The 13,192-nt window shown below is 39.6% G+C and overlaps 1 protein-coding gene across 2 annotated transcripts in view; it reads right to left on the bottom strand.

Annotated features, from left to right (window-relative positions):
- Positions 1-13,192, bottom strand: part of PRMT3 (protein arginine methyltransferase 3) — a 109,940-nt gene that overhangs the window by 69,488 nt on the left and 27,260 nt on the right. For both annotated transcript variants that reach the window (XM_034769794.1, XM_034769795.1), the window contains exons 8-10: positions 12,339-12,404; positions 4,410-4,531; positions 1,161-1,260 (exon numbers count right to left, since the gene is read on the bottom strand). In XM_034769794.1, the coding sequence (XP_034625685.1) occupies positions 1,161-1,260; positions 4,410-4,531; positions 12,339-12,404 (288 nt within the window). The remainder of the gene's footprint in view (positions 1-1,160; positions 1,261-4,409; positions 4,532-12,338; positions 12,405-13,192) is intronic.

Genomic DNA, 13,192 nt, shown 5'->3' with positions numbered 1-13,192 from the left:
GTGGGTGTCTATCACTAGGTAATTACAGAAAAACTACTGTAATGTCATCTGAATAGCAAGTATTTATACTGTCAAAAGTAACCAAAAGTAGCTAACTTGAGCCTGAGGGCTTTACTAATTTAGTTAGCACGTGATTAAACCAAAGTATCACACTGTTATAAAACTGCATGAAATATTTGAAACTAAGGGCAATGCAAATGTTCTGAGTTGTACATTTCCAACTCTGAACTACTTAATGCAAATGATATGGAAGGTCAATACAGTTAGAGCCAAGAGTACATTTGCAAATGCAATAAGAAGCTAGTTAATTTTTGTTAAGTGCTGACTGTATTAAAAGACAGACATGATACCTGTCCCAAAGAGAGTGTAAAACAGACAAATTAGACAAAATGTATATGAAGAGAACCAGACAAGTGGACCATGTTTGTGGATCGCAGATGGATGCAGATCCAAATTTTATATCTAGAGCCCCGCAAATCAGCAGATATCTGCTTTACATCCGAGGACCATGTTTGTGGATCATGCATTGGATGCGGATACAAATTTTGTGATACCAATTTAAAATTTAAACCACTTGGCAGGGAGGAAGTGCATTTAACAAAGCAATCTAATGCTTACCAATGTAGTTTTATATTTCCACAGATGCTGACAAAGATTAGCTACACTACATAACTATGTATAAGCAAGATGATGACTTTTCAAGATACATGGCAAAGCTCAATTTTTTTAAATGGACTTACTACATGAAACCTATGTTATAAGACCTTACCCATGAGTTTCTGAAACATCATGCCATACAGTCACAATCAACTACACAAGCCTCAAGCTGAAAACTCAGTATCGATGGTGAGCTGTATCAGACACAGTACACTACAAAAAAGCAATATAACTGTGCTTTAAAAATCTTGAATTGGGACAACCCAGAAAAGAGGTGTCAGGGATTACCAGGTATTTCTGGTGCCAGGTTTTGAGGACCATTTTTTCCACCTTTCCTGGTGACAAAAGTTCTCCTTCAGGCAAGACAGATTTCAAAATTCAATTAACAGTCTAGACTGAAAAATCAGGATTATTTTTGTAAAACTGATTTTGATAATGTTTTTGCTAAAAAAAAAAAAAAAAAAAAGTCTTTTACACTACATTTAGTTATTTGTGCATCTTACCATCCACTCAGATATAATAATGTCCACTTTTTCAACAGGCAAATCAACTTCTTCAATTCTTCCTTTGACTAGGGTAATTGTATCTTCAAGATTATTGAGCCTGCAAGTTACAATTTCACAATATCAGTAACATTAGATGACACCTTAATGTTAACTCACCATGGAAGTTTCAATAATAAAGTAGAAGATCTATCCTGAATGTTTACATTTGTCATGTTCTCTTTTCTAAGGGGTAAAACATTCTTCTCTACTATGCAGTAAAGAACCTGTAGTAGAGTAAGATTTCAGAAAGCTTAGTGCTTACTGTTTGGAAATCTGACCTCTAAACTTCCTCTTTTGAGTCATCTTTCAAAAAAGCAAAAAGCATACTAAAAGTTCCAAAAACTCTATCAGGCAAGAGACAGGTAAAAAGATGGTGGTCAGTAGAAGATCAACAGGAGCATCCCTGAAGCACTGTGCATACAAAGTTGTTGGCCTCAAAGCACAGGAAAAAATAAAATGAAATATGCCTCCCCCTTCTTTTCAGTTATGGGTTCCCAGTTCTCCTTCTCTGACCCCCCTGAATAAACCTAGTGTGTTGTGATGAGTGAACGCTAATGAGTGATGAAAATGTACTCCCTCACAAAGCTATTTTAACAAAAACAAATTGCGTGCAAACAAAACCAACTGAAAAGTCACTGAGAACAACTGCTCCCCATAGATCAATAATATTATTCTACAATAAAGGCATTTTCTTCATTGTGCTTTCTGCAACAGTGTTATCTGCAATATTTAATAACTGCAGTATTCCGATATTACCTTATGCACAATTTATAGTAGAAACATGTTCAGTACAAAAGGTACGCTTTGCCATGTTGCTGCAGTTTTCTGAATAAAAACACATTGCCATTTAAGGGCTAAACAACTTGAGTTATAATATTTCCAGTCTCTGTAGTGCACCATATCAATCTTTCTTGCATGTGCATTATCACGACAGCTAATGTTATAGAGGACAGAATAATTATTTGCACCAGAGAAATTTATTTCTCCACAATTCTTATCTCTGCCCCTTTTCTGGATATCTTACTCCTACAATCTCTCTATGCCTCACTTTCAGTGAAACCCAGTAATCTCTTTAAAAATTTAATCTAGAGGACAACAGCAGAGACAACATGAGGGAGAAATGGAAAGGATGATGGGCTACATGAACATTTGAATGAGGGGGCAATTAAATATTGACCAAACCTCAGAATCCTCTGAAATATTTTGAGAATTTACAGCACCAAGGGCAAAAATAGTGATAAAAAGAATTGTTTCTGCCGCTAAATATGCACTAAAAGAAGTTAGAATTAAGTTTGATAAATGAGAAATTTTAAATAGATCAATGAATCCGAGCAGCAGTTAGCTAGAGAAAGCTAGCCAAAGCAAAGGCCAAAATATACATAGGAGGAACAGTAAATTGAAAAAGTGGAAATTCATTTATCCATTACTTATGTGAAGTGCAATACAGTAGTAAATAGTGATTTAGCAACTACACTATAGAAAAATGCAGGGATCTCATTTGGATCTATTTTTGTTTTTTACTCTACAGTGATAACTTCAAATCACACTTCACACTAGAAACCTCATTGGACAGCTATTAGGTATTCAGGACAAGGCCAGAAGCACAGTTAGTAAACTAAGGAGTCTTCTATGTGGCCATATAGTTATCTGACTCAGAACCCTAATTTTCACCATGATTAATTCACCTAATTTTTGCCCTAATTTTTCACCATGACTTTCAACCCTATTCATTGACCTCTTCCACATGCTACTAATTCAGCATATATATGAGTAACTGTACTTCCTGGGGGGCGAATGCACTTGAAGTCATGACTCAGACATAGGTGAGCAGACTTGCTTACAATATAGGAATTGCATTACTCCTAACCTTGTCATTTTATGATATTACAATAAACATTCATCACACTATGAGGAACTGGACAGTTACACCTTTTATGAAAAGTACGAAGTTATAACAAGGCTGTCATAAATTGCTTGAATGCAAATAGGAGAAATAAAACAGTTTTACAGCAGAAGTAACTGAACATATAGCTATAACCAAGGGATCAGCCACTCTTCCCACCAGCTTCTCCTGACATATTACTCCTCATTTCATTAGTTCCATGTTTCTCATGCTCCCACCTCTGCTCTTCATATTGCAAAGTCCTCCCCTTCAAAGTGTCCCCGTCCTCCCTGCTCCATCACAACATCCTACTTTTACACATGGCCACGTACATCCTAGTGAAACTGGAAGCAATAATTTGTTCCTGGTGACTTTGCAGTTAAAAAAAAAAAAAAAAAAAACACAAAACACAAAGGTTTTGCTGACACTAACGAAAATTAATGTTAGCAACATAATAACTTTCCCCTCCAGCTAGTAAGAAAACAGATAGAGGACAATTAGTCTGACTTTGTATATTTAAGAGAGGGACAAAATGCGGTAAGTAATAAGTGGACATTTTGTAACGTGCTACAAAAGGAAGACTCCATTAAAGTCTATTACAGACAACCAATTTGTAGCAAGCACTCTAGTATAGTATGGCTCTCAACAGCAGACTTATAAAGCTAAGACACCCTCTTAACTACGACATCAATTGTATTCTTTAAANCACACACTGCAGAGGTGGACCTGGGGATGATGAACCTGAATAGCAGATGTACATCAAACCAATTAGCCAATGCATTAATGATACTTTTATATATATATATATATATATATATATATATATATATATATATAAAACTAAGTCAGCAAAGTGAATTTTATAAACCCTCTTTAAAAGCATTAAATAAGCTAAAGCATGAAAAGTCTTCATTTTTAAGGACTAACAAGGACTTCAACAAAAGACAATTACAAAACATAGAATATAAAATTAAATAGGACTGCTTTGATTAATTAGTGGATCAGAAATTGTAACAATAACTTAGTGTAATGCAGCCCTGCAAAAGACTATTCAACCTCTAGGCTTTTACCTTACACTAAGATTTGTTACCTAAAATTTCCCACCATTGCTACCACTGGTGGAGCTACTAGTGGAAGCACTAGAATAGAAAAGGCACTGGTGGTTGCTTTCCATTTATCCTCACCAAAAGATATGCATTCAGTCTCAGCCAATGCTGGTTAAAAGAGAAGATTTTTAAAGACATGAGTAGATCTGACCACTGATCACTAACAGCAGCAGCTTTAACCACTAAAAGTCACTTAAGTTACAGCACAATTTTTCCTACCTAATGATGTCCATTGCCTGATAAACAATTTCAGACTGGTCAACTGCAATCACCTTCTTCGCACCTGCTTTGGCAGCAAACATGGAGAGTATTCCAGTCCCACAGCCAACATCCAAAACCACCTGAAACAAAGAAGGTAGTATTTACTCTCTTAGTTCATTTTCCTTCCAATCACCACAAAGCTTTTCATTATCTCTGTTGAAACTATAACCCAACAGGAGGAATTAAACTGTTCAAATAACGTCAGACCCAAAACCCAACCATGACCCAATCATCGATTACAACTGAAGAGAAGTTAAAAACGTGTCACCATACAAAATGAGTATCTCCGAACAGCCAGGTAAACATGGCAGATTAGCTCTATCTGAAGATGAAATAATTCATGAGTCATAATATTTACTTGCAATTATTTGGGCATGCAACACTAGAACTACTAAAAAAATTAACGTGGGAAAGTTGCATAACTAGGATGGACAGAAAATTTGAGACTAGAGTCTCAATATCACCAAACTGTTCATGCTGTCAGAATTTAAACTAGCACTGCTGTGGAAAAACTTGCATTCCAGCTGTACCATTCACGGCACTGTAATTAAAGGTTTCCCAGTTTTTTCCATTCTGAGCCTATCTGGTGATTTTAAATGTTGCCATAAAGATTCATTACAAGCACAAACTTGGCATAGAAAAGCTCAGATAATGATTTTGAAAACAGTTATTTACAAAGTGCTTAGGTAAGTACTAGAGTCAAGAAGTAAAGGAAAGAATCAGTAAGGATTAGAAGTAAAAATAAAAATATTTTGAAGTGTTAGTTTATAAGCCAATTGCAACTTAGATACCTTTGTTCTACAAAGAGTATTTATAATCTGCAAGCACCTTTAAATATCTACTTTCCATGCAGAGAAGAAGTTAACAGACACAGTGATCATTTAAAAAAAAAAATTATATTGTGGCTGGAATTCCGATGCAAGTACCATGATTAGGTTTTTTGTTTTTTTTTTTAAAGAAAAAACAAAAAAACAAAAACCACACCTTTCTCCTAATATGTTGCTCAATTCTTTACTGACACCACATAAATCTACAAAAATGCCCCGACTTGCCTGTTTCTCTGCTTAGGTAAATACCATTTTAACTCTTCTCCATTTACCTCTGTGTTGGGTATATTCCCCACAAGGGGAATTCGGCAGGTTTCCTACAGGTGTTTCTACAACTCTTAAGTAGAAGGAGAGGGAGAAGCTTCATCATTCACAATACCAAATAAGGCAACCTGTCCCACCCAAACTTCTCTCATAAGAACAGAATAGGAACATAAGAACAGCCCTACCGGGTCAGACTAAAGGTCCATCTAGCCCAGTATCCTGTCTACCGACAGTGGCCAATGCCAGGTGCCCCAGAGGGAGTGGATCTAACAGACAATGATCAAGTGATCTCTCTCCTGCCATCCATCTCCATCCTCTGACAAACAGAGGCTAGGGACACCGTTCCTTACCCATCCTGGCTAATAGCCATTAATGGATTTAACCACCATGAATTTATCCAGTTCTCTTTTAAACGCTGTTATAGTCCTAGCCTTCACAACCTGTATACACACATACAGAGAGCATGAACAGGTGGGAGTTGTCTTACCAACTCTGAGAGGCCAATTAAGTAAGAGAAAAAAAACAAAAAACTTTTGAAGTGATAATCAAGATAGCCCAGTACAGACAGTTTGATAAGAAGTGTGAGAATACTTACAAGGGGAGATAGATTCAATGTTTGTAATGGCTCAGCCATTCCCAGTCCTTATTCAATCCTAAATTGATTGTATCTAGTTTGCATATCAATTCCAGCTCAGCAGTCTCTCGTTGGAGTCTGTTTTTGAAGGTTTTCTGTTGTAAAATAGCCACCCACAGGTCCACTGGATCCCCCTTGTCCACATGTTTGGACAAGCTGGAGGGCCGAGGCAGGAAGAGTTGAAGCATCATTTTGGGAGGCTTGTAACAGGTGGATAGGGCTGTTAAAGAATATTGACCATCACCCATTTACCTCATGAAAGCCCTATGAATTACTTGAGGGTTTTTTATATGGAAGGCCATTTGCCAACATGCAAAAATAAGCGTTACTACCAGGTATGGGAACTGTACCTCACCATGGATTTGACATAGAAACCTACTTTGTCAGCTGGTGATTGAATGCTAAGTAGGATAAGTTTTTTGAAGTGTTCCAGAGTAAGCACAGGAGATAGATGCCTGCATCTCAGGAGCCCCAAGTTCAGTTTCCAACTGCCACTGACTTTCTATATGACTAAGCAAGTCACTTTGGGCTTCACTATGCCTAGCATATGCAGGTGCAAGAAATGGCGTGGATGGGGATTGGGAATCAAAAAGTCTTCCCCATCTCCCTCCGCATGCCTGGTTGGGGCCAAGATATATCAGGAAATGCTGACATTTCTCCCTGCTAACCAGAATCTGGGAAAATACTCCCTAAAAGTGGAAGGAGAGAAGATGGGCAGAACTCTTCCCCCCGCCCACCATTTTGCTCTTGCCAGCAGAGCTAGATAGGTACAGCAGGAGTGCACTAGCAGCCCTTGAAAGATATTCCCATTCTAGCAGATGCTCCCCAGCAGGAATTCTAGCTATTCTAGTTAGAATTTCTCCAGGGCTCCTCACTTCAGCATGGTTGCTACCCTTCACACAAATCTTTCTTCTCAAGTAATGGCTTTAAAGCCCCAATGACCCTTAATCCCTACCTCTGTTTCCCCATTTACAAAATGGGACCACAAACTTTCCAATCTTTGAACTTGAGATGAAAGTTGCTGTTGTCAGTACAGTATTACACACCTTAATTGTAGGACTGAATGGAAATGAGTAACCTTTAACAATGACTGATCAGTTTCACAGCTGCTACTCAGTGATGGGCAGCAGTAAAATCGACATGAAACATATCAGTAACTGCTGAGACCCTTGAGTCCACTGCCCCAGGGCAGCCCTGTCACCTGGACCCCAGGGCTTCCAAACTCCCAGGCCAGTTGCTCCCCAGCCTGTCCAACTCCCATAGCCTGCAGACAGAGCTTTTGGACTCCCTGCTGTGTTGTTGGGAGCCTAGACTCAAAGCCACAGCCTGAGCCAGGGCTCCCAAGGCTGCCAGCTACACTGGCAAGAAGCCTGTAAACCCTAAGGCTCTGTCTACACTGTAATGTAAACCTAAATCTGTGGGACTTAAGACAGCAGGCTTGGTGTTTGTAAGCCTGTGCTTGAGCATCCACACTGAACATTGACTGGGTCTCATATCGATGCTTATGAGTCCACACTGCACTACACACACTTAAGTCAAATCAGCTTATCCCAGGCTGCCTAGTGTCCTCCCCTGCTGCTCTAGACCTTTGTTCGTGGTGCTCTATGGGAAAACTTGACCATCACAGTTGTTACAGCCTGCCAACACATCCAACCAAACCATCTATTGGGTCAGCACACTTCTGGCGACTGGGGCCAGCAACATGGAGAGCTCCTTGTTTGAAGAGCTTCTTCTGTTTGCACTTTCACTCCTGTGTCAGCAAACGGGCACAACATCCATGAGATGCTGCTGGGCATTTCAGTGGTGTTTTTCTGATCTACCAAAAGACCTGTCAGAGGAAGGCAAATGACAACAGACGCGAACTCACTGATCCTGCTCATGACTCTCTACATAGCTGCTGATGCCCCCTATGTTGACCAGCGCTTCTGGAGCACAAGCACAGACTGGTGGGATCACATCACCACGTGGACCTGGGGTGATCAGCAGGGAGTCTGGAACTGTCACATTAAGAAAACAGTATTTCTGAAGCTTCATGAGCTTCACATGCATGAGGAAGGCCATGCTGATCCAGAAGCATGCTGCTGCTAACCAGTTTGGTACTGGAAAGTCAACTGTGGGTAAAGTGCTGGTGGAAGTTTCTGAGGCAATCAGGCACTTGGTTTACCCTGTCCAACTAGCATTCAGTTCCCCTTGCACGGGCCATCCAACCATGGCACTGCCTAACGTGTTCCCAGTCTGCAGAACATGGTACCATGGAGGGGACTCAGGATGTGGTGCAGGAGCTTGAATGCTAGCAGCAGTTAGTTCACACAGCTTCTCAAACAGGTCTTTCTGCTGCGCTCTATCCTCCTCCCTCAAGCAATGTTCCTGCTCCAGAAACTGTGTCGCAAGTCCCTCCTCACATGCCGCAATTCTCTCCACAGACTCTGCTGCCCATCTGTGCCTTTCCACTTACTGTGAATCCTTTTCCCTTTTGTATTGTACCGGATTGTTAGCTCTGTCTAGGATGTCCACCACAAGTTTGTCACAGAAATACTTCCCTGAAAAATACACCCTTTGCTGAAACATGATTACATTTACATATGGACTACATGCAAACACACACGGTAATACAGGTTCTGAAAGAAGTGTACAGCCAGACCTCAGTCCCATGACATATCTGGACTGCATACAACCCCCCTGTGCATTTTGGACAGTGAATTCATCCCCCATGCACCACATTTCCGCCTCCTCCTCGTCCCCTACAGTTTGTTTACAGGAGGCTTGTTATGCTGTGGCGTGGTACTAAAAGAGAAGGCAAGATGAAGTTTACTTTTAACATCCCAGCACATCTTCGTAAGAATGTGCAAGTACCTAGAAAAAATTTCATGATAAATACTTGTTTAACTCTTTGTGTTTCCCGATCACCATTGTGAATTCCACCTGGTATGGGATGACACCAAGACATCGGTCTACAATCCACCATTAGCAAATAAGGAAATGGAAGTTCTGGACACAGAATTTTTTCTAGGAACTATGCACTCCTCTTCAACCTTTGCAACTGTTCCAGTAAGAAGTCAATTCAGTAGCCAATGCATATATGGTACTGCCATTGCCACTGAAGTTCTTGCATGGAGCGGCTACAGGAATCAGGCTGAGGTCTTCTGGAGACAGGAATGGAAAATAAAACCAATGCTTCTCTAACAGCTGAAGTCTCATGTTTTCCAATGATACTGTCCTGCTCTTACATAGCATTTCATCTACAGGATGTAACAAAATAGCTGAACCATGAAAGCTGGAAAATGAGGGCTAAAAATAAACCTTTGCAAAACAATGATCACGTTTCACAGCTGCACAGAAGCGAGTAATCACTATTAATGGGGAAAATTAAAACAGATAGCATTTTGGACAGTTGCCCTGGGTTAGTTAAAAACCAAATGGAACTAGTCCAGCAGGGGAACGTGAGGGATGGGATAGATAGGTAGAATAGTTGAGCTGGAGCACATCTGAAAAACTGAAAGACAAACAATAATCACCACTTAGCCTGAGGATAGAGGTCTACAGGTAAGTATTCTTGCCCTGATCACATATGGCCTCTCACCAGATACCTGGAGCAGCTGGGCTGGTGATTTGACAGCACTGCAGCATATTATAGCACTGTAGCTACTGAATTCTGAGTATCCTCTGCAGTTACTTTCCGGGAAGCACGATTTCATACTAACAGAAAAGTGAATTACTTTGGATTCGGGAAAGAAGCGGTTAGCTATCCAGTCAATTAAATCTATTCCCTCAACGGACAACCATCTTATGAAGAGCTAAATTAGGAACTCATGAACAGATACCCCACGGAGTGTCACGGATGTCTCCCTCAAAAGACATGCGGTGTACCTATAAAAATCTTAGGCAAAGCAACTTCTTTGTTCCAGACAATCTCCCCCTTTACAAAAAACAGAAAAAAACAACAAAAAACAGATGTCTCAGTTATAAAGTGGATCAAAGTCCCTTTTCTGGGGACAAATCAGCCTCAAGTGGTTAAAATCTGATAATTCTAGGTTGAGAGGCAGCAAGCAGTAATTTCCTGAGCCACATACTGATAGAGGCATCATTTATTCTGGACATTACAGAACAGGCCAGGTGATTTTCTGAATTAATGCATCACCAGTGCACTTAACTGCCCTCCTAACTTCTGCATTTTTGATGCCCTAGTTTTGGACTAAAAAGCAAGTGAAATTTTCTGAGCTCTCTGAAAATACACAGCTGACCTTTCAGACAGACAGGTTCAACCCTAAGCACCACAATTTCCTTCCTTCCAATACTGCGATATTTGAATATTCATCCTACTCTGATTATTATAGCCAATAGACTTGAAACTGAACAAAACAGAAGTTCAAGAGGATGTTTGGTTAATACAGTTCCCAGCTTGGAACTTCACAACCTTAATGGCCTAGTAAGATACTTTGCTTTCAGGAAATATTTTGCACATAGATGAAGAAAAATATTCAAGCATTTCTTAACAAGGAAGATTGCTGCTGGAGAGAGGAGGGCACAGGGAGTGTTTCTTTAACAGGTTGGGCATAAAACCTAGACACATGGTTTTGAAGAAAATTCAAGATGTGGCTTTCACCAGACCAATATCATATCTCAGCACCAGCATTTGAGCTTTGGCCAGAATGAGATGCAAGCAAATGTGGTAGTTTTCTCCTGGATGCTATGGCAGTAGTGGAACACTGCTAGAGTACCCTTTTCTTAAGTCTCGCCCCGTCCATTTTCACACACTGAGAAGGGTTCAGATGCAGTTAGATACAATAAAAATTTGTTTTGTGCAGGAAGTTGCGCTGTAAGAGGCTTGATTCATCAATGTTAAGCTTAAGAACGAGTCTGTGGAACCAACAGGAGGTTACTAAAAGGAGTGAGGCTTATTCTATTTGAAATCCAACAGTAGGACTGCAGCTGCCAGCCACCAAAAAGGGAGAGAAGAAATTAGGTGGTTGAGCAGCAAACCCATGGAGAAGAGAACCAGCGGGCAAGAAAGTATGTAGAAGGTGAGAAGAGGGGGAAGAGAGACAGAACCATGTGCAGGAAAGCAGGGGAAGATTGACTGGTTTCACAAAGGACATGTCACATTAGAGAGCTTTGAAAATAGATGAATACAATTCTCCTGCCTAATGTTACTTTTTCACATGAACAATAGCTGTAGTTGCCACAGGGAAGCTACAAAATCAAATGGGAGGAAACATGGGTCACAAGGCACCCTATTATGAGGGGTAGCACTCCTTGAAAGAAAATAAGAACCTCCCACCTTAGAAAGCTATTTAGGTTGATTTCCAGCTGAGGGACCGTTAAGGAAGAACAACTCTTTATTCTGATGCCTTGTGGTAGTACTATCACTTAAAAAAAAACCCTTCATCCTGCAAGTATAAGAATTAAGGGGGAAATAGAGGAGGCAAAGAAGAGAAATTCTCATTCAATAAGAAATACTTATAGCACCTAATGCTTCTCTTTCTTTAACTATCAGTTAAAATCTATGAAAAGGTAAGAGAAACCATTGCAGATGGCCTGTAAATAGATCTTAAAGAATGGTAAGCATTAGAAATAGCCAAAATGCCTTGTAGAAAAACAGAAGTTAAATAGCCTGGGTAACAATTGAGGACAAAAAGTTATCTAGCAAAGATAACATACACCAATAATAATGAATGATTAACCCTGAGCCCCATTTCATTTAATTCCTAATCTGACCAAGAAATGTTATTATGAATTAGGCTGAGTTAGATAAATTAATTAGATTTGAACCCTTTCCCAATACCAATTGCACTGGGACCTCTATGATGCCAGATGTAGGTTAAAATTTCACTTGAATTGCTTTAAATAGAGTCTGTCCAAAATAGATTCTGCTTAAAATACTGGACAAGGTTTACCTTAGCCATGCCATCATAATTAATGAACACTCCAAGACAGCATACAGCACAATGACAACACTGATCAGCATTTTCGTTATCAGCAGTCTGCACCCTCCAGCAGCTGAATAACACTCTTCCACGTAATAAAGCCAGAGTACATTAAATCAAATCCTGTCAGTGATACTCCATCCCCAGAGCAGGGAGATATCCAAACCAAAGAGGGTTCTACTGCATGAGAGAATCATGGACTGCAGAAATATTACAGCTTCTGAGATGTTTCGCTTACCTTGCCCTTGAAGATGTGTTGGTTTTTGTATATGAAGTCACGATAGCTTTCAGTACGCACTTTATCCTATAAATTAAGCATAAACAGAGTGCACACAGTTATGTACATGTGACTGTCTGAAGATGTTGGAGCAATCTTTTTTAAATGAACAGGAGTACTTGTGGCACCTTAGAGACTAACAAATTTATTAGAGCATAAGCTTTCGGGGGCTACAAATTTGTTAGTCTCTAAGGTGCCACAAGTACTCCTGTTCTTTTTGAGGATACAGATTAACACGGCTGCTACCCTGAAACCTTTTTTAAATGGTAATTTCTAAGAAAATATTGACTAATTAACCCTTCGCTGCTCTATATATTAAAAAGCCACAGGGACACAACCACCAGTGTAATTTCAGGATTTCCCATACAATGATTCTTCATAATGTACACTGTTTATGAAGCAAAGACAACTTGGGCTGCTACAAACTGACAGGCAGTAACAAAAGCATCCACATTCTATATAATATATATAGTTCTAATTCATACTAACAAAATCTGGAAGTAAGCAGCTACTTGTGATTTTTGTTCTGATTTCAAGTGTTTGAATGAGCTTCATGTTTTAAAGTGTCTATTTTATACTTATTCCCTACCCCTCGCAGCAGCACTGATACCTAAAAAGGTAATACTTGATCAACATAATCAGTCATAAGAAGAACAGGAGTACTTGTGGCACCTTAGAGACTAACAAATTTATTAGAGCATAAGCTTTCGTGGACTACAGCCCACTTCTTCGGATGCATATAGAATGGAACATATATTGAGGAGATATATATACACACATACAGAGAGCATAAACAGGTGGGAGTTGTCTTACCA

The sequence above is a fragment of the Trachemys scripta genome, chromosome 4 (genome assembly GCF_013100865.1).
Source record: "Trachemys scripta elegans isolate TJP31775 chromosome 4, CAS_Tse_1.0, whole genome shotgun sequence".
Lineage (NCBI taxonomy): Eukaryota > Metazoa > Chordata > Testudines > Emydidae > Trachemys > Trachemys scripta.
This window is presented reverse-complemented; position numbering and strand designations above follow the sequence as displayed.